The sequence below is a fragment of the Physeter macrocephalus genome, chromosome 6 (genome assembly GCF_002837175.3).
Source record: "Physeter macrocephalus isolate SW-GA chromosome 6, ASM283717v5, whole genome shotgun sequence".
Classification (NCBI taxonomy): Eukaryota; Metazoa; Chordata; class Mammalia; order Artiodactyla; family Physeteridae; genus Physeter; species Physeter macrocephalus.
In genome coordinates, this window is record NC_041219.1 from 29,811,370 (window position 1) to 29,832,777 (window position 21,408).

The 21,408-nt window shown below is 35.8% G+C and overlaps 1 protein-coding gene across 3 annotated transcripts in view; it reads right to left on the reverse strand.

Moving 5' to 3' along the window:
- Positions 1–21,408, reverse strand: part of CDK17 (cyclin dependent kinase 17) — a 99,639-nt gene that overhangs the window by 27,304 nt on the left and 50,927 nt on the right. For all 3 annotated transcript variants that reach the window (XM_007125140.4, XM_024127254.3, XM_055085253.1), the window contains 4 exons: positions 19,563–19,709; positions 10,001–10,165; positions 6,151–6,284; positions 3,744–3,869 (listed from right to left, as the gene is read on the reverse strand). In XM_007125140.4, the coding sequence (XP_007125202.1) occupies positions 3,744–3,869; positions 6,151–6,284; positions 10,001–10,165; positions 19,563–19,680 (543 nt within the window). In that variant the 5' untranslated portion in view covers positions 19,681–19,709. The remainder of the gene's footprint in view (positions 1–3,743; positions 3,870–6,150; positions 6,285–10,000; positions 10,166–19,562; positions 19,710–21,408) is intronic.

Consider the following 21,408-nt stretch of genomic DNA (forward strand, 5'->3'; position numbering starts at 1 on the left):
AGATCCCACATGCCGAGGAGCGGCTGGACCCGTGAGCCATGGCCACTGAGCCTGCGTGTCCAGAGCCTGTGCTCCACAACGGGAGAGGCCACAACAGTGAGAGGCCTGCGTACCGCAAAAAAAAAAAAAAAAAGCCAATAGAAAGGATTCAGCAAGAGAGGGAAACTGACTATACATTAGTGTATAGGAATAACAAATATTCTAAGCATCCTGAGGAGATGGGATAGGAAGAAGGACAATTCCTCAATATTAAAGAAAGGAAAGAGGAGAATTAGTGTAATTCAGAAAATGAGAGGGTTTCTGGTTAGTGGCTTCTCTCTTTGTCATGTAGTGGGAGAGGTCATCTGCTTAGAGAGGGAAAGAATTAACCAGAGAAATACAATACAATAGGGTAGCCAAGCCATACTGAGAATCCAACTGAGGCTGGTGATCATAAATTCACAGAAGAACCAATCAGCCCTATTGTATGTCTTTCTCTACCAGAAATGAACTCTCTGACTGGTTTCTTATTTCTTACTCAAACAAAGGATTTATGTTATTTTTACTACCCTACTTATAATACACTGCTATTAAAAACAAAAAAAGTTTTATCCTTTTAAAAAGACAAAATTTTATATTTTGTCTTGAAAAACTTTTTTTTAAGATAAAGAGTATATCATCCATGGAAACATGAGCTCTAACAAATGTGAAGAATATTTTTCTTTTCCCATCTCCTTTCCATGCATTCCCTAATCCTTCCCCTTCACATATAAACCTAGGGTATTGAAGAATAATTTTCTAATATACTTCAAAGAAACCATGGCTTTAGTAAATAAGGTAGATAGATAATGAAAAGGATGAATCAATAGAAACCAAAACACAGCTGGCATGATTAATCTGAAATCTATAAGCCATTTCAGATCAAAAAGCAAGGGAGGTAGCTAGGAACACTCAACACAATGAAAACTCCAGTCACTTAACATTCATTAGAGGGCACTGTTTTCCTTAATTTCATGTACACTGAAAAAGACAGGTCTTAGATGATAGCTTTGGTGATTAAACCATACCTTTAGTCCCAATCTGAAATATTTACTAACTCCAAAACTTATCTTAAGTACCGATCTGTAATAAAAATCGATAACCAAAGAATACTTGCAAGCTGGTAATTAAATGACAAAGTTATTTGAATAAAAATGTCTTAAGCAGTGATACAAAACTATGATGATCATAAACCTATACCAAAGTCAAGTTGATATTACACTTTAACCTTGTTGTATAATGGTGAATGTCAAATAACTACCCATCCTTCTAGAGCCAGCTTAAGCACTATCACCTCTGTAAGCCTGTGATGTGCAAAGACATTTTACTTGCTGTCTCTTTAATTGTCTCATAGCACTTTATATATTCTTCTACCACAGAACTAAAGTCATCCAAAACAGATCCTCACATACACAATCATCTCAATTTATGTCAAAGGTGACAACGCAATGGGGAAAGCTATCCTTTCAATAAGCAGTGCTGGGTCAACTGCTACAGATTGGGAGAAGATATTTGCAAGACATGTAACTGACAAAGGTCCTTTATATGTATAAAGAATTCCGAACAAACCAATAAGAAAAAGGCAGAAAGTCCAAGAGTAAAGAGATAATAGACTTGAACACTTAATTCAAAGAAGAGGATATCTGGGCTTCCCTGGTGGCGCAGTGGTTGAGAGTCCGCCTGCCGATGCAGGGGACATGGGTTCGTGCCCCGGTCCGGGAATATCCCACATGCCACGGAGCGGCTAGGCCCGTGAGCCATGGCCACTGAGCCTGTGCATCCAGAGCCTGTGCTCCACAAAGGGAGAGGCCACAACAGTGAGAGGCCCGCGTACCGCAAAAAAAAAAAAAAAAAAAAAAAAGAAGAGGATATCTAAATGGCCAATAAATATTAGAAAGGTGTTCAACTTAAGGCATCAGGAAAATGAAAAATAAAACCACAATGATACAGCACTATACACTCACCAGAAAAGTTTAAAAAAATTTTTTTAAAAAAAGAAGAGGGCTTCCCTGGTGGCGCAGTGGTTGGGAGTCCGCCTGCCGATGCAGTGGACACGGGTTTGTGCCCTGGTCTGGGAGGATCCACATGCCGCAGAGCAGCTGGGCCCGTGAGCCAGGGCCGCTGAGCCTGTGCTTCTGGAGCCTGTGCTCCGCGGCGGGAGAGGCCATGACAGTGAGAGGCCCGCGTGCCACAAAAAAAAAAAAAAAAAAAAAAAAAAAGAAGAAGAAGAAACAGTATCAGAAAATCGAATGGAGAGGGGCTTCCCTGGTGGCGTAGTGGTTAAGAATCCGCCTGCCAATGCAGGGAACACGGGTTCAATCCCTGGTCCAGGAAGATCTCACATGCCTAAACCGAGCCTGTGCTCTACAGCCCTCGAGCCACAACTACTGAGGCCCGCGTGCCTAGAGCCTGTGCTCCGCAAAGAGAAGCCACAGCAATGAGAAGTCCGTGCACTGCAACAAAGAGTAACCCCCACTCGCCGCAACTAGAGAAAGCCTGTGCACAGCAACAAAGACCCAACGTAGCCAAAAATGAATAAATAAATTAATTTAAAAAAAAAAACTGCATGGAGAGCAACTAGAACTCTCATATTCTGGTGATGGCAGTGTAAAATGGTATAATCACTTTGGAAACTATTTTGACAATACCTAGAAGAGCTGAATATATGCATACAATCTGATCCAACAATTCCACTCCTAGATACGCAACCAACAGAAATGCTTACATATGTTAACCGAAACACATGGACAGGAATAGTGATAGAAGCAATATTTGATCATAGCCAAAACTAAAAATAACTCAAATGTAAACGTCCATCAACAGAAGACTGGATAAAATATAGCATACTCACACAATGGAAAACCACACAACAAAAAGAACAAATGAATTACATAACCACATGCAATAACCTAAATGAAAAACAAGCACAACACTGAACAAAAGAAGTCAATCACAAAAGAATACACATTGTGTACATACATAATACATACATAATAGGATATTTATTGTATACTATATATATAAACTTGTATAAATACACATTTTTATATATTTCAATAAAATGTATTTTAATAATCTGTATATTCATAATTATATAAAGTTCAAAAGTTTAAGAATAATCAGAAAAAGAATATCAAATGCATTTTTAAAATAAATAAGAATGTGTATGTAAATGAGAATAAAGAAATCTTTCCTGATACTAAAACACTATAAACATAATATAATCAAAACAGTGGGAAACATATAGGTAAAACTAATCTTTGGCATTAGAAGGCAGGGATAATGGCTAAAGTTGAGGAAATGAGGGTAGAAAGTGAACAAAGAAGTGGCAGGACAGGTTTTCTGGGATTTTTGGAATTTCATTTATCTGGGTACTTGTTACACAGGTATGTTAACGTTACAAAAATTCATGGAGCTATACAATTATGGTTTATGTACTTTTCTGTATATCTAGTATATAGTAATAAATACTAACATACCTAGTACATATTCTGTACATCTAGCATGTATCAGTAAAATTTACCAAAAAATAAAATATACCTTAAATTCTATTCGAATATAATATCTTTAAACCCTTAAGAAGGGAAAATGACAAAATCCAGAAAGCAACATAATGAACTTTAGCTATTCAACAATTAAATATAAAAATTAATATAAAATGTTTATACCCAGAAAATCAAACAACCAGATCTGATGGTGCAGGTATAGTAGACTTAAAAACTTACTAAGGAAGCTCTCCGAGACCTTCGGCTCATTGGTTGATCAAATGGTGGACTGTTTATCTGCAACTTTTCAAGATACCCATCAGGTATTCTGATATCCGCAGGCAGTGATAACCGCTTATTTAAATCCTTTAAAAAAGCAGGAAAAAAAGATATTTGTAGGTAACCACAAACAGAAAAGACAAGGGCATTTTACTTTTGGATTCATGGGCTCTAACATATTATTTCTTAGTGATCAATAACTATAAAGTTTTATTGCAATTGTAAAGTTACCTACATTGATTATATATAATATACTGAATGCCAATGTATTTATTTACTGTAAGCAAAATTATACAATATAGTTTAACAGAAATGGTATTCTACAACCCAGTTATTTCTGAGTCCCTTCACTGATAAATTCAACATGGGAATAATTTTGACATTATTATACCATAGTAAGAATAGGCAAAGTCTACCACAAAATGCGATTGGTTTAAATAACCAAGTGGATATTGTATGATTTTGCATGCAAAACAGTGAGACAGTTGAAATATTTTATTATTGCTATGCCAATGGAAAGAAGTAAGTAAAAGGCATTTCTATTTCACTGTATTATGTGAACTGGGAGAAACATAAAAAGAGATCTTGCCTATATTATCACACCAAGAAACATAAATCCTTTAAAAATAAATCCCTACTGTTCAGAATAGTAACCAAACCATGAAACAAAATTGAGATGTATAGGAACTGTATACATATTTATTGAGAGATATATGGCTTAAGTATAGATTTATATTATGTTCTCAAATGATAAGAGAATTAAAATGATGATAATCCTCCCATATTAGTTTTATATTTTACATAACCCTAAACAAATCACAGTCAGATTATTCTTGGAACGAAACAAAATGTTTACAATTTGTCTAGATGAATAAATAGAAAATATCCAGGAACATTCTCAAATAAGTAAAAGTATATATGTGGGGGTTCGTGGGTGTTAAGAAAGAAGTCTTTCCAGATACTAAATTATACAATAAAAAAAAACATAACCAAGAGTTTGTCTCTTTGGGGGAAAAATATATATAGCTCAATGGAAGAATGAGAAAGTCCAGACATAGATCCTAATATTAAATAAAATTTTTAAACATATGATAAAGAAAATCACATATATGGTGAAGAAAAATAATATTTTTATTACTATTTTTTTAAATAAATTTATTTATTTTATTTATTTATTTTTGGCTGCGTTGGGTCTGTTGCTGTGTGCAATGTTTCTCTAGTTGCAGCGAGCGGGGGCTACTCTTTGTTGCGGTGCGCAGGCCTCTCATTGCCGTGGCTTCTCTTGCTGTGGAGCACAGGCTCTAGGCGCACAGGCTTCAGTAGTTGTGGCACACGGGCTTAGTTGCTCCGCGGCAAGTGGATCTTCCCGGACCAGGGCTCGAACCCGTGTCCCCTGCACTGGCAGGCAGATTCTGAACCACTGCGCCACCAGCGAAGCCCTTTTATTACTACTGTGATATAATTTATACAGTGATATAAACAGATATCAGGTTGATTTCAGTAGTTGAAAATGCTATTTTTACCATTTAGAAACTGATACTGTTTTCTGTAACTGATTCAGAAGCAATCTTTGATCAGTGAAAATACAATCAACCAATAGGATAAATACCCTAATCATCATTAACTCAATAGCACTCAAAAAACAACAATATTCTTATTTTAAAACATGTTCAATTTTTTTGGAGAAAATTATTTTAATCTACAATATATATGGAAATAATAATATTCATAATCAACTTCTGTTCTCAAGGTTATACATAACATTGACAAAGAAAAGGAAATGAGCTCTTCATCCTTTTACAAGGAGAAATAACTTATATGTGCTACAGAGATCAGTAGGTGTAATAAACCATAAAGGAAGTGATATCCATATTTATAATATAAAGCAAGGAAAAAAAGCTGGTGCTTATTTTATGTATACCTTTTGAAATCTGAAATAAAATATTTATAAAATTTGTAGTATCTAGGTGAATCTCAAAAATATAATTAAAATATTTTCTACAAAGAAGACTTTCCTAATGTATCATCCTGGATTTCTGAAACTTTTGAAAATCCACATATCCCTTACAGAGACCCTACATAGTATTTTGCGGAATGTTTAAGTATAATTAATGTATACTTGCCTTGGTATAGTAGATAATTAGAAAAAAATAATATTCACAGACTAGTTTTTGCTAATGCAAAGAAACAACTTTCTTACAGGTGTCACTGCCCTAATCAACATTTTCAAATAGGCATTTATTCTGTTTGACATACATACATATATATATGTATATATATATACACACACACACATTTATATATGCAAATTTATACATATATATGTTTACGTACAAACACAGGCATATTTGTATTTTTTAAATGGTACCTCCATTGAGATCCGTCTATGTATACGATTTCTAAGACAAACACCCGTAGGTGACTGGACTTCATCAGATGATGTCCCAGAAGCTTGGTCACTCTCACCATCTGATCCCATTTTTAGATTTTCATGAACAATATCTGTATCAGAAAATGAAACATTATTTATCTTAGAAGAGATGTATTAAATTCTACTATATCACTTAATTTATTATCACCACAGGTTAAGATGTAGACAGCCAACACATAAAAATCATAGCATAAGAAGTCTTTTACATTCTGGGTACCACAGATGGGCAGTTAATAAAAACTGCACACTTAGAACAAATGTCCTAAAACAGTAGTATAAATCCTTCTATGCTCTCAGATTATGAAAAGTTATTCTAAAAAACTAACATTCAAGTTATTACCAAGAGTTGAATATTAAAATTAGAGACCGAAAATAACACTCGAGGATTATTTTAGTCAATTCTCTTATTTTCCAGGTGTGGAAACTGAGACCTTGAAAGGTTAAATGACTTTCAAAGGTCACAGAGCTTAAAGGCAGACCTAAAATAGAAACCTGGTCTTTTATTTAGTTTAGTATTCTTTCCATGAAATAATGGGCTATTGGGTCTATAGCCAAATGAACTGGTTCTTTGAATATTCTTTTTAAAAACTGTTTTACAGCTGCTAATGCAGCTTCCCACCCCCCTGTGTTAAAAAACAACAATTCAAAAAGTATTCACTGAGTATCTACTTTGTATCGTAACTACAAAACAAGTACCACAAAATCTACTGGGGGCCAAAACATACTTCACTTACAATACAAGGTGGATTATGATATTTTTAAAATAGGGATAAAAGATAAATGGGAGTAGAGGGGAGGGAGATTAATTCCATTTGGGAATATTAAAAACATACTTGTATACTTGTGTATCTGCTCATAAATTTGCATTGGTCAATCATCCTCTAATTCATCTAGAGCAGCCCACCAGAAACAAATGCTAGATCTCAAACACATCTCTTGCCACCAGTCCTCTCCACAGAATTATTCACTCCCCCAAAAGTATCATGTTGTTTCACACTGCAGTGCTTTAACAAGCTTTTTTTTTTCTTATCTGTAAGAGATGCCTTTCTTCATTTTATCAATTTGGTGAACCCATTCTTCAAAACTATGCACATATGTCATCAGCACTCAGTGAAGTCTTTTCTACTCTCAGACACAGATGACTACTGAACCCACACCTAGCACACCTACTGCACTGAAGAGCATTTTTTGGTTCACGTTATTTTACACCAAGTTACAAGATCCTTGGGGGAAGAATTTGGCTTATTCACTCTTCTATTCCTAGAACCGAACAAAGTTCATGATACTTAGTAGGTGGCTCAACAAATATTCTACTGAATTAAATATTAACTAAAAAGAATCAAAGAATGGACTAAACAACTGGACCTTTTCTTTCAAATGAAATGTTATATGAAATATCAACATGTAAAATAAATAAAAATAGTATTTCATAATTATAAATTTGAACTTTTAGTTAACATTTACTTATACAAATATAAGAACTGTTTAACAAAAAAACTGAACTCCAGGGTCTCATCAAATTAGTCTTAGAATTCATACATTTCTGTATTTTGTCTTGGTAACACATTACTGAGAAAATTCTTATTCACACTGATAAGCAGCTGCAAATAGTAATAATGGTTTTTAATAAACCAATATATAATTTAAGAATATACTTCAATGACACAGAGATTTCTGGAGAAATTTTATCCCATCTGAACAAAATATTAACATGGCAGTGAAAGTCAATGTATTTATTGGGTGACTGATTCCTAATCCAATGGTATTTAATACATCTGAGGCCAAGCATTCTTTACTGCCACACTTTTAAAATGTTAAAGATAATTTAACCATGCCTTCCACTTCCAGCAAAATTTAAAAATCTTCCTTCCTCAAGGAAATGTTGAATTAAAATATACTTTAAAATGTATAGCTAAGTTTGCATGAATATATGTTTAATACCTAGGAAGCAAAGACAAAGAGAGAACTGAAAGTCCAAAGTTGTTATGCAAAAATTGACTCTGTCACTTTCTTGGGATGGGCTTCTTATCTTGGTAAGAATGTGCTTAGATTTAGCAGCCACAATGAGATAAAAGATGAAGCCTCGGGTGTCCCACCTGCAAATGAGAGCTCCCTTAGAAAGGCACGAGACTCTCAAAGAGCTACATCTTCAGTAAAAGGCAGACTTAAAAAAGAAATCTGCTCTTCTGCATGAGGACTACAAAGGAGCATATTAATCTCAGACTATGAATAAATACTTGAGTAGCATCTGACTCAACCAAGAAACAGCTCATGTCATTACCGAGCAGGTATAGTTCCGACATGAATACCAGCTGGTATTTTCATTTCCGTCAACAAGACAAAAGTGAAATGATGGAGGCTTATGTCAAGACTTTACTCATTTGTCACTGGTATGAGCAACTTCTTTTCTGAATCAGGTAATAGTTTTTGAGTAACTGAAGAATATTTACTTCTCAAATGGCTCAATCTTTGTGTAATTCACAATGTAACAGCTACAGAAAGATAACACACTTTTAAATTTAATCCGCATTACTAACATTTTCAACATCACTTTCTTAAGTTTAGCCCAAGGATCAGCATATGTGACCTGTTTTTGTATGGCCCTGAGCTAAAAACGGTTTTGGCATCTTTAAAGAATTATTTTAAAAAGAATATTATGCAACAGACCATATATGGCCCACAAAACCTCAAAAATTTTTACTGCCTAGCCCTTTTATAGAAAAAATTTGCCAACCCCTAGTCTAGACAATCAAGAGAACAATAAATTAAGCCCTCATTTGAAGTGTTTTCCAATTTCTGTGGGGTAAATACTCCGTTCATGGCCAACCTCAAGCTACCCACATGGCATCACTGAACATGAAGTTGGGAAATGGGCACACCATGACACAGTATTTTGAGTATCCAGATGTAATAGAAATAAATAACCCCCAAAGATAGACAACAGTAAAGTGTAGTAAAATAATTAGGAAACAATGACTTTTGAGTATTCATTACCTTTGTTTTTAATTTAGTTTACTTAATTGTAAGTGTATATAATTTAAATTTTAATAATGGCTATGTTTAACAATCAGCTTGCAAAATTTCTGAAAATTTTAACCATCATCTCTCATGAACCAGTGTAAGCCACAGACAAAACCCCCCTCTAGATAATAAGCTCATCCTCCTAAAATTAACCAAACACATGAGAAAATAATCTACTATGTCTAGAGTAAGCAGATAAAGCAAGAAGCAGAATAAAACCCTCAGGAACTTCAGTAAATATAATTATGTCATAAGACTATAAAATAATTATACTTAAAATCATTTTAAAAACAAAACATGATAAATAAATAAGAAACCATCAGAAAAGACCAGAGAAATAAACAGAAACTTGCAGATATATATTTTTCCTAGATATTTAAAATGACACAGTGATGTAAGAATAACAACTCAGGTAATCATCATATATACTAATTATTACACTAAGCTATCAAATGGTGATAATCTGGAGTTACTAAGTATGACCCTAAATTAAGCACCATCTCAAACTGCTATTCATCTTGAAATCCTGCATCCACCTCTTAAGGGCTTTGTTTTCTTCCTGATGGACAAATTTTCAAATATTACTCCTCTGTAGTGTCAGCACTACTGCCTCTCTAGACCCTTCCATCTTTCTGCTCTCTTGTTCTCAACTTAATTTTTACCTTACAAAAAAAACTAGATAATAAAGGCTGACTGACTTGCATACAACTAAAACCTAGCTATGGACATAAGCTACAGTCAGAAAATTTTTAAAAACACAAATTACCTAATCTGCTTCCATTTCTGGGCATTGCCATGAAGGAGCCAAGGCTTCCTCCAATAACGCTATGTGGTCTCCGCAATGGGGGCTTCTTGAAGGACCCTGTGTACTGGTGGAGGAAGGAATGCATACTGTGAGAGGTTGGAGGTCTGCCATTCTTCACGATAGGCTCTGTGGTTCAGAGTATCCAAAAATCATTCCATCCAGGATCACATGAGAAGGATTGAGAAAGCAAGAGAGAAAACAAAACAAAAGATTATGATAGAGATCGTTACATTTAACCTCATTTCTTTGGCTATGTATATAAAGTACTAGAATTAAAATAATTTCTATGAAAAAATACAGAAAATTCTTCACTATTTGGAATTGATCTAGTAACTTAATTACCGATTTTTAATATAGTCAAAACTGGTTAGCAATCACAAAATTACTAATATAGCCCAAAGATTTTTGATCTGTTTAATACATCTCAAGACTGTTTCCATAATTCTACGTTTACTGACTGCCTCATATAGGCTTTATGATTAGGCATGCTGTAGAATATAAAAGACATGGTCCTGGCCTGAAGTAACTTATATCCCTACTTGCCAGACATTCAAAAAAGTATGTCAAGTTAGTAAATAAAACAGAAGTACTTAAGTACAGATCAATATAGAAGTTCTGAAATTTATTACCTCAAATTTGGAATTTTTTTTACTATAAAGAGTTTTTTTAAAAAATAGGCCTATAACCATGCAGAAACATTACAAAAATACTTTAAAATTATTTAATTCTAAATGGGGGAAACCCTGTTTTATAATGTTTATAGGGAATCTCATGACACCTTTCCACCTCCAAAGAAGAGCTTTGATAACTGTTAAGGACATGAAGTCTTCTGTGACACACAATCAGTCTTTTGTATTAGAATTACGTTTTTACTGGTAGTAATCAGGAATTTTAAAAGGAAGTGGGCTTCTCTGAGTATCTTCTCCTCTAACATGCAGCTGGCTCTTCTTTTGTAGTTGATAATCAGGAGTAAGGATTATTTCCTGATGAGGAGATTCCTCTACATGTAAAGGTTTATCAGACACAGAGAACAATGGCAGGACCGGGTGGTTCAGATCCACAGAACAAGAAAGGCCATGGCATGGGCTTATGAAAAATGAGCCAAGAAGGCCACTGGGCTTGTGCCTCGACTAATAATGGCTGCCTAAAAGGAGGAGAGAGATGGAGGATGGGGCAAAAGAGCCCTCAAGGATCACACAAGGCCTAGGTCATCTACTCTGGGTAGAACACCAGACTGGAGGTAGGGGAAATGCATAACTAGTAATGCAGAACATCAGTCCATGTCCCATGCCTGTACATTACTTGGCAGTAGCTAGATGATCAAAGATTTGGGAATCTTAACCTAAGCCTAGCAAAACAAACAATGATTTAATAATGAATGGGGAGAGGGTATCTGTCATAAACATATAAATTAGTTACAAACACTCGGGGATACAAGCTAGAACTATAAGAAACATCGTCTCTTTCTAGGTTATAATATTTCATATCTGGAATCATAATATATAAATATTCTGCCTAGAGACATTTGTTTTAGTTGCTCTCTGAAGTTATCCTGGGAAACATAGCTTTACAGTACTGGGGAATATTGCAAAAAAACAAAAAACAGAGATCATAAATACAATGAATTATTCAGGGGATATTTAATGTGTGCTTACCATTTGACAAGCACTCTTCCAGGCCCTGGGCATGAAGAGGTAAACAAAACAAACAAGGTACTACTCTTTGAAACTATAAAATCTATTGAAGGGGAAAAAAGATAAGAAACTAATAAATAAGAAAAATATCAGATAATGACAGGTAATATGCAAAAGATTAGAGAGATGTAGTAGAAAATAAATGAGTGGTTATTTTACACTGGAATGTTGAAAAAAGTTCTCTCTGTAGAGGTATTTTCAAAAGAAATATAAATGCAAGAAAGAGCCAGTCATAGGAAGATGGGTGAGTGGTGGGTTAGAAGATATTCCAGACAAAGAGAAAGGCTACTGGAGAAGTCAGCATGTGGCAAAGAGTTTGACTTATTAGAGCAACGGTCCTCAAACTTTAGCATGTTTCAGCATCACCTTCAAAGACCTGTTAAAACACAAGATTTCTGGGTCCCACCCCCAGACCTCCTGATTCAGTAAGTCAGGCATGGAATCCAAAAATTTGCATCTTTAACAAATTCCCAGGTGATGCTGATGTTACTCGTCCAGGGGTCACACTTTGAGAACCACTGCATCAGAGAAACAGAAAGCAAGTGTAGCTATAGTAATAATTGTGGGGGGAACAGTGTTATTAAGTAAGATCAGAGAGAGAAGCAGATTTATATGTCACCACAGAAGTCTGAGATTTCACTCTGAGATTGGAAGCAGTTATGGTAGCTCTGAAGCAGGAGGTAATATGATCTGATTCATGTTTTAAAAATATCACTGTGAGGGGTCAGGGATAGTGGGAGGTAAGGAGGCAGGGACGACTTATAAAGGGGTAGCATGCGAGGGGTCTCTTTGTGGCAACTGAGTAGCTCTTTATCCTGACTGCACTGGTGGTTACATGAATCCACACATGTGATAAAATGACATAGAATTATATTCACGCTTTATTCCAATGTTAATTTCCTGCGTTTGACAATGTTCTATAGTCACAGAAGGTGTAACCAAAAGGGGGGGGGTACTGAGAGAAGGTACAAGCAACCTCTCTGTACTATCTTTGCAACTTCCTCTGAATCTATTAACTATCAAAAATTTAAAAAATTTTCAAACATCACTCTGGTTGCTGCTGGAGAACAGATGATAGGAAAACAACAGAAGGGAAACAGGAGGAGACTATTTTATAGTACTTGAAGCAACAAATAATGGTGACCTGGACTAGGATGAAGAGAAGCGGGCAGATTTAGGATATACTACACAATGGCAGAACCAGAAGGCCAGCAGACATGGCTGCAAAATTACTTTCATACATACTCTCCGCACCCCACCACAGCTTTTAGTAATAACCTACATTAAAAATATTTATCCAAAGAAAAATTTTAAATCTCCAATAGAGCGACTGTTAAAAATATATGAAATACAGTATGTGAAAGGACAATTGGAATCATGTGTCAAGTATGCAAATGACTATCATTAACAGTGAGTTTTTTAAAGTTATTTATGTAGTAAATATATAGGAAACTACAACGGTAGAGGAGGGAAGAAAGGGTAAAAGAGAAAATAATCAAGGATAATTCCTGGATTTCTAGCTTTAAGTGGTTTAGGTTAAGTGAGGGAAGTTGGAGTAGAAGCCGATTTGGGGGGGAAGGAAATCAAGATTTGTGGTTTGGTCATATGTATTAAATTTAAGGTTCTTATTAGATATCCATGTGGAGAAGCCAAGTAAGCATTTCATGATGAATCTAAAGATCCAGAAAAAAATCCTGACTAGAGAGACAAATTTCAGTGTAGTCAGCATTACATAGTAGCTGAAGTCATAGGACTAGATGAGATCAAATATTCACACATTTCAAGATTATGACAGCAATTAACTGGACAGTTCAGTAAGATAATAATACTCTTTATTTTAAAAAGAAGTGGAAACCTTTAAGGCATTATGCTAAATGAAATAAGTCAGACACAAGAGGACAAACAGACAAAGGAGAATAGTGGTTACCAGGTCCTGAGGGGAGAGGAGAATGGGGAATTACTGTTTTGTTTTTTTATAATTTTTATTTTATATTGAAGTATAGTTGATTTACAATGTTGTGTTACTTTTAGGTGTACAGCACAGTGATTCAATTACACATATACATGGATCCATTGTTTTTCAGATTCTTTTCCCATATAGGTTATTACAGACTATTGATCTTTCTGTTTTTTTTTTTTTTAATTAATTAATTAATTAATTTTTGGCTGCATTGGGTCTTCGTTGCTGCGCGCAGGCTTTCTCTAGTTTTGGCGAGCAGGGGCTACTCTTGGTTGCAATGCAAGGGCTTCTCGTGGCGGTGGCTTCTCGTTGCGGAGCACGGGCTCTGGGCTCACGGGCTCTAGAGCACAGCCTCAGTCGTTGTGGCACGCTGGCTCAGTAGTTGTGGCACACGGGCTTAGTAGTTGTGGCACACGGGCTTAGTTGCTCTGCGGCACGTGGGTTCTTCCCGGACGAGAGCTCGAACCTGTGTCTCCTGCATTGGCAGGTGGATTCTCAACCACTGTGCCACCAGGGAAGTCTGGAATTACTGTTTAATGCATACAGTGTTTCAGTCTGGGCTGATGAAAAAGTTCTAGATATGGTTAGTGCTGGTGGCTGCACAACAATGTGAATGTATGTAATAACACTAAAACTGTATGCTTCAAAATGGTTAAAATAGTAAATTACAGGTTATATATATTTTACCACAATATATTTTAAAAAGTAATGGAAATCTATATGAAAACCTGCACTAGATCTTTCCTATTCTATAAAGTAATTAGTTCCAAGTAAGGATTTCAATGATTTTTTAATACCATAACATGGCAATCATTAGATTCCACTAAGGAATTTATTTGACATCTTATTTTTTTTAATTATTATTATTTTTTTGGCAGTACGCGGGCCTCTCACTGTTGTGGCCTCTCCCGTTGCAGAGCACAGGCTCCGGACGCGCAGGCTCAGCGGCCATGGCTCACGGGCCCAGCCGCTCCGCGGCATGTGGGATCTTCCCAGACCGGGGCACGAACCCGTGGTCCCCTGCATCGGCAGGCGGACTCTCAACCACTGCACCACCAGGGAAGCCCTTGACATCTTATTTATTTGGATATTCTGATTATGTGAACTACTATGATCAGGAGAACGAATTTCTTAGCCAACACCTCATAGCCTTAACTCACTCCCTGGTTCCTAATCCTGCTCTTGTAAGCTCTCTTACTAACCCGATCCTATTCCAGACCCTATATACATCCAATGAAGTCTGTGCTTTCAGCCTCATCCTCTCACAGGCCTTGTGCTATTTGGAGGAGTTAGCACTACTTAGAACACCTAATGTCATCCACTATTGTCAGAAACTGTCACTGCTACCATGTAGTGTAGCGGTCTCCAACCTTCTTGGCACCAGGGACCGGTTCCGTGGAAGACAATTTTTCCACAGATGGGGGTGGGGTGGGGGTGAGGGATGGTTCAGGCAGTAACGCAAGCCATGGGGAGCGGCAGATGAAGTTTTGCTCACTTGCCTGCCGCTCACCTCCTGCTGTGCAGCCCGGGGTGGGGGGGTGGGGGGGGACCCGATGTATCAGATTACCAGGAGAAAGGGAGAAACCTGGAAATAAGACAAGGTCTCACAATATCCATAAAACTAGTCTTGTTAATTCTGAACAACACGATAAACTGTCCCAGTGCACAGACTGAGGAGTAAGGACAAGAAATTGAATATCTGGAAAACTGGACCATTTCAATCTTTGCCTTTTGGGGGTTTTTTTTTGTTCTTGTTATTGCTGCATTTGGAAGCCTCAAATAGTTTACGTATAATAAAACACTACTTTTGCCTTTCTATAAGTGTGATCTATTCTCTTCATCATAATTAAATTGTCACCTGTCCTCATCAAATCAATAATTTCAATACCCTTCTCATTACAGAGTAAGGCTAACTACTTCAAGACATCATGAAATATAACTTTCTGTATGTCTAAAATCATAATGACTTATAGCAAGCACATCAAGAATCTATGAGAAAAAGGTATTTTTCAGATGAACTGTTTTTACTGAGATGAAATTCACTAACATAAAATTAATCATTTTATTTGGTAGATATACAATGTTGTACAACCATCACTTCTATTTAGTTCCAAAATATTTTCATCACTACCAAAGGAGACCCTGTATCTACTACGCAGTCACTCCGCATTCCCCCCGCTCCTGAGTCCCTGGCAACCACTCAGCTGCTTTTTGTCTCTGGATTTACCTATTCTGGATATTTCATATAAATGGAATCATAGAGTATGTGACCTTTGGGGTCTAGCTTCTTTCAGTTTTCAAGATTCATCCATATTGCAGCATGTATCAGTACTTCATTCCATTTTATGGTTGAATAATATTCCATTCCTGGAATATGTCACATTTTGTTTATACATTCATCTGTTGATGGACATTTGAGTTGTTTCCACCATTTGGCTACTGTAAATAGTGCTGCTATAAATATAAACATTCATGTACAAGATTCTGTTTGAATACTTGTTTCAATTATTTGGATATATTCCTAGGAATGGAACTACTGGGTTATATGGTAATTCTATTTTTAACTTCTGAGGAACTGAGATGAATTAATGTTTGACGGTTTTTTTTTTTAATGAAATATTCAGTGCCTTCTCAGTTACTAAAAAAAAAAAATCTGATGTGCTCAGAATTCTCTTTCCTTGAAAGTACTTTAGAAAAAAATGTTTCTTATACTTCAGTTTGTAAATTTAGTGCAAAAATTTCATTTTATAATTAGGAAAAGCTGTATTAAGGCCAGTATGCTTAAATCAACCAAGTTTGCAAACTTTCAACCTAATTTTAACACACTAACTATAAATTCAAGATTCCTCTTTCCCTGGGTTCAATCCACCGATCAATCTGTAAACACACTAGCTTATCTAGAAAGGTACTCTAATGTGAACTATAATTATATTATACATTTATAACTGAGTTAAAGCCTTCACAGTATGACTCATAACTATCAAAATAGAGATAACAGCTCAAATTCTCTTTGGATGGAGATAGAACATGTATGAGTGACAGTGTATGTACATTTTGATACACCAACTGTATCATATGCATTATAATTTTTCCAAGATTTTTATAGTATTATCCCCATATATGTCTACTTTCTCGTTTGATTTGTCCTAGAATATGCATGAGAGGCACCTGCCTATATATAATGAAAGAGTAAGAGGATTCTGCTCATACAAGTGACTGAACAAAAGACAGGAGATCAAAAATTGGTTTAGTTTACTTAAGAAAGTTATAAACTATATTCTTCCTCCTCAAGCCAGCACTGCCACTATATAGTTGTTAGACAAATATCACTTGCTTTACAAACTGGTCATAGCGTATGTGAGAAGATCTTTTAAAAAGTATAGTCTATCTCTTCTCATTCATTAAACCATATTCAGACACAGACTGTGCGTGTTACCAATCTTAGGAGCTTTTTACCTTTAAGATAAACTCCATAAATAAAGAAAATGTTGGAACCAGCTATCAGGTACTGAAAGATAACCAAAAAGGTAAAGAATCTTTGTGAAAGCTGTCCCATGTGCTGTTGTTATACACAGGAAACAAGTAATAGCAGATATAACTCAGAGATAGCCTATGCTACCAGCAATCTCTGCAACCCAAGAGGAATCAATGTCTATTATGACATCTTCAAGTGTTATTTCAAGTAATTCGAAAAACTTAAAGAGGAAACTCAGTAGAGTTTCTATTTTCTCTTCTTTACTAATTCTTAATGTTACTATTAGAATAAAAGTAAATTTTAAACTATGCTCTACTTGAAAAAAATATTTTCAATGTTTCACCATTCATTATAAATTAAGCATGTTTTAAGACAATTAATACTAAAATATTCTAGGAAATATGCTATGAATCTAAAATATTAATTAGCTCTCCAAAAAGTATATACATTTTCTTTGACCCACACTCTTTTTTTTTTTTCTTTTGAAGAGGTTTGTCTTGTAGTCAAATTCCCATCCAGAATGTGTTCCCAGAAAGCATCCATCAAGATGTATTCTGTGCTTACTTTACTCCTGAATATCACTGGCAAATAGCTAGCAAGACTCGTGGATCATAAGAATGAATATACAGGGTTTAATTAATAACAAGAAATCAAAGGGGATCTGAGAGAGAATTAAGGATATTTCTCCTGGCAAGAGGAATAAAAGTAAGACATTATAATATCAGCTTTGAGATTTGATCCAAATGTGAAATATTTCCCTCCTAAAGTAAATTATATCCAAATTATTATTTTAAATTTTCTACCAAACTCATCTATGTTTCCCCTCCTATATTATGAGCCAGAGAACCTTGAGTAAAATAATGACCCTTCTGAGGAAGAGATAAACTGAAGCTTGGGTAGGATAAATTACTTACTCAGAGTCATGTAACTAATAAGTGTGTAAGTGTATCCCAAATTCCAATCCATGATATTTTTTAAAAATAAATTTATTTATTTATTTTATTTTTGGTTGCATCGGGTCTTCGTTGCTGCACACGGGCTTTCTCTAGTTGCAGTGAGCGGGGTGCTCTTCATTGCGGTACGCGGGCTTCTCATTACGGTGGCTTCTCTTGCTGTGGAACATGGGCTCTAGGCATGTGGGCTTCAGTAGTTGTGGCACACGGGCTCAGCAGTTGTGGCTCACGGGCTCTAGAGCGCAGGCTCAGTAGTTGTGGCACATGGGCATAGTTGCTCTGCGGCATGTGGCATCTTCCCGGACCAGGGCTTGAATCCATGTCCCCTGCATTGGCAGGCGGATTAACCACTGCGCCACCAGGGAAGTTCCAATCCATGACTTTTAACTTAAAAGTCCAGAGCACTTTCCATTATACCTTTCCCTCTCTCACAAGGACAGTTACATTTCATCCAGAGAGGATGAGGGTATTCATGTTTTCACCCACTGCCACAAACCTCTAACAAAAGAACTTCAGGCAGAGGCAAGGAAGAGAATCTGTACATTATGACACACTGGCAGCCATTCCTGTAAGCTCTTTCCTGGTTATTACTATGACATCTCTAGGGCTATTTCAGTTTTGAATATGTAGGCTTGTTCTAGAGATTTCATCAGGATTTTTGCATTTTAATCCATTCAATTTAACAAACTTTTTATTTTATATCAATATCTGTGTACTAACTACTTTACACTGTAAAAAGAACTGTCAAACTTGTGAAACATTATATGCCTATCTACTATAAGTGCTCTCAATACTATGGATAGATTCTTTGGTCAATATAAAGTAAGAAAATAGTATGATTCACTCATATGATAAACCTTGTCGTCTATGTGGATAGTCAATATATGCATATATAATGTTATAAAACTATGATGAAATTTCAAACAGGAAATTCACAAATTTTTTTTTTTTTTGGCCACGCCGCATGGCTTGTGGGACCTTAATTCCCTGACCAGTGATCGAACCCAGGTCCTTGGAAGTGAAAGCACAGAGTCTTAACCACTGAACCACCAGGGAATTCCCAGGAATTTCACAAACTTACTATGCACTTTTAAGCTGTATTAACTTTGGTTATAAGAATAACAAAAATATTTAAATGTTATTTTAAAAATAGCTACTTAACTAGGATAATATTATACAAAGTATTCTTATTTAAGAACTAATGAAAAATGGAAAGATAAACAGGATAGAGAATTCATCAGGGTTAGAGACGAGCTATAGTAACACTGTTGGAGTAAGAATGGAACATTCCAGTAAGCAAGCAAAAGTTATTGAACTAGGGAAGGAGGCAGAGAAATAAACAGAAGGAACCTACTAACGACTAATCAGGAAAGTAAATTTACATTCGATTTATCATGTAATTCAATTCTCTCCTCCCCTTCCCTACCCCCTAAATATTTACCATTATCTTTGCTGCTGTTTTCTTCAATAGTCATTTGTTCAGCCAATTCAGACAACGATTCATCAATAGTCTGGCTTCCTCGAAGCGTGAGGGATAGCCTTCTCTTAAATTTTTTCATCCTATCAACTGAATGTGACTTGAAAAATCCTGAAAGAAGAGAACAGAATGAACATAAGATTAAAGCTATGGATATCTTACAGCTCCAGAAAAATGTTGTTCTCGGTTTACTGGGAATCTTCAAAATAAGAATAAAATGAGGAATTCTCACGTCCATCAAACATCACAAAATCCAACCCTTCCTTAAAAAGATCCTCTCACTTGAATTAATGCCATATTCATATAGCATCATCAGAAGAGCAAGAATTCTACAAAACAAAAGACTGAGATTTTAAGCATCACAACTAAACTTAGAAGGATTACAAATCTTCCTAAAATGAGCTTTGTAAAAACCAATTTAGTGAAAATATGTCATTATTTTGATGTGTAGGTTCCATTATTATAAATATCAATCATCATATTGGAACCAGTCAGTGATATCTTTAGATATAACTGAGGGGATAAGACAGGTGAAAGAGGTGGGGTAGGGAGAAAATAAAGAATGATACTTGACAATTTATTAAACAGCTCCAACAGAAATTTTCTTTTTTAACTTCTTATTTAGCCAATATATTGGGGGTTTGTTCTTCCCCCACCCTGGTCAGCTGTCAGGAGTCTCCTCCTATTATTATAACACTGCCAAATTTTAGAAGGAAAAAATGAAAGTCAAATTAACAGGTTTCAAATGCCTACTCCATACTAGACACTTTCATGTCTCTGAATTCACTTAGTTTTCCTAATTCTAAAGAGCATACTATACTATCCCATTTTCACAAATAAGCAAACAGGCTCAAAGTAGTTCCCTGACAGAAGGCAAACAAACAATTATCGATAGAACTGAGATTTAAAACTAAGATTACCATTTACCTTTTCCCCCACATTTTAACATCTCTGAAATCAGTATGTATCGCAATTACAGTTAAGTCCCCTACATACGAATGAGTTCCATTCCAAAAGCGTGTTCATAAGTCCAATTTGTTCATAAGTCCAACAAAGTTAGCCTAGATACTCAACTAACACATGCAGCTATATAGTACTGTACTGTAATAGGTTTATAATACTTTTCACACAAATAGTACATAAAAACAAACACAAAAAATAAAGAAAACATTTTTAATCTTACAGTACAGTCCCTTGAAAAGTACAGTAGTACAGTACAACAGCTGGCATACAGGTGAACAGGCAAGAAGAGCTACTGACTGGAGAAGGGAGAGGAGGTGGGAGATGGTAGAGCTGAAGGATCGTCAGCAACAGGAGACGGAGGGTAAGCTGCAATTTCACTCACGCCTGACGTTGATGGAACACATATTAGCATCTTTGAAAGTTCGCAACTTGAAGGTTTGTATGTAGGGGACTTACTGTAATGGGATGTCAATTATAATTGACAGCTTTCTTTTTTCCTAGTAGTACATACACTAATGGTATAATTCATAGTGGAGTCTTGGATTGATCAAACAAGGTATTTGCTGCCAAAACCAATTCCTCAATTATTTACCTGTAACTTCTTTTCTAATCTACAGTCTTAATTGTGGTGAGCTAGTTTACCAGATTACCAAGCGTACTGTAGCCATTACCCCAACTAAGAGCTTCTTCTAACTCCCCTATGCTAAGATACCTGTTTTACCATCCACCTCTGGATATCTATTTTGAATCTGTAAGTATTTTGCTTATTTTCTCATCCTAGGGCTCCTCTATTCCAAGTAGCTGAGTGTGCTGAACAAGTGAACTCTACATAAGCTATTTTTAATGA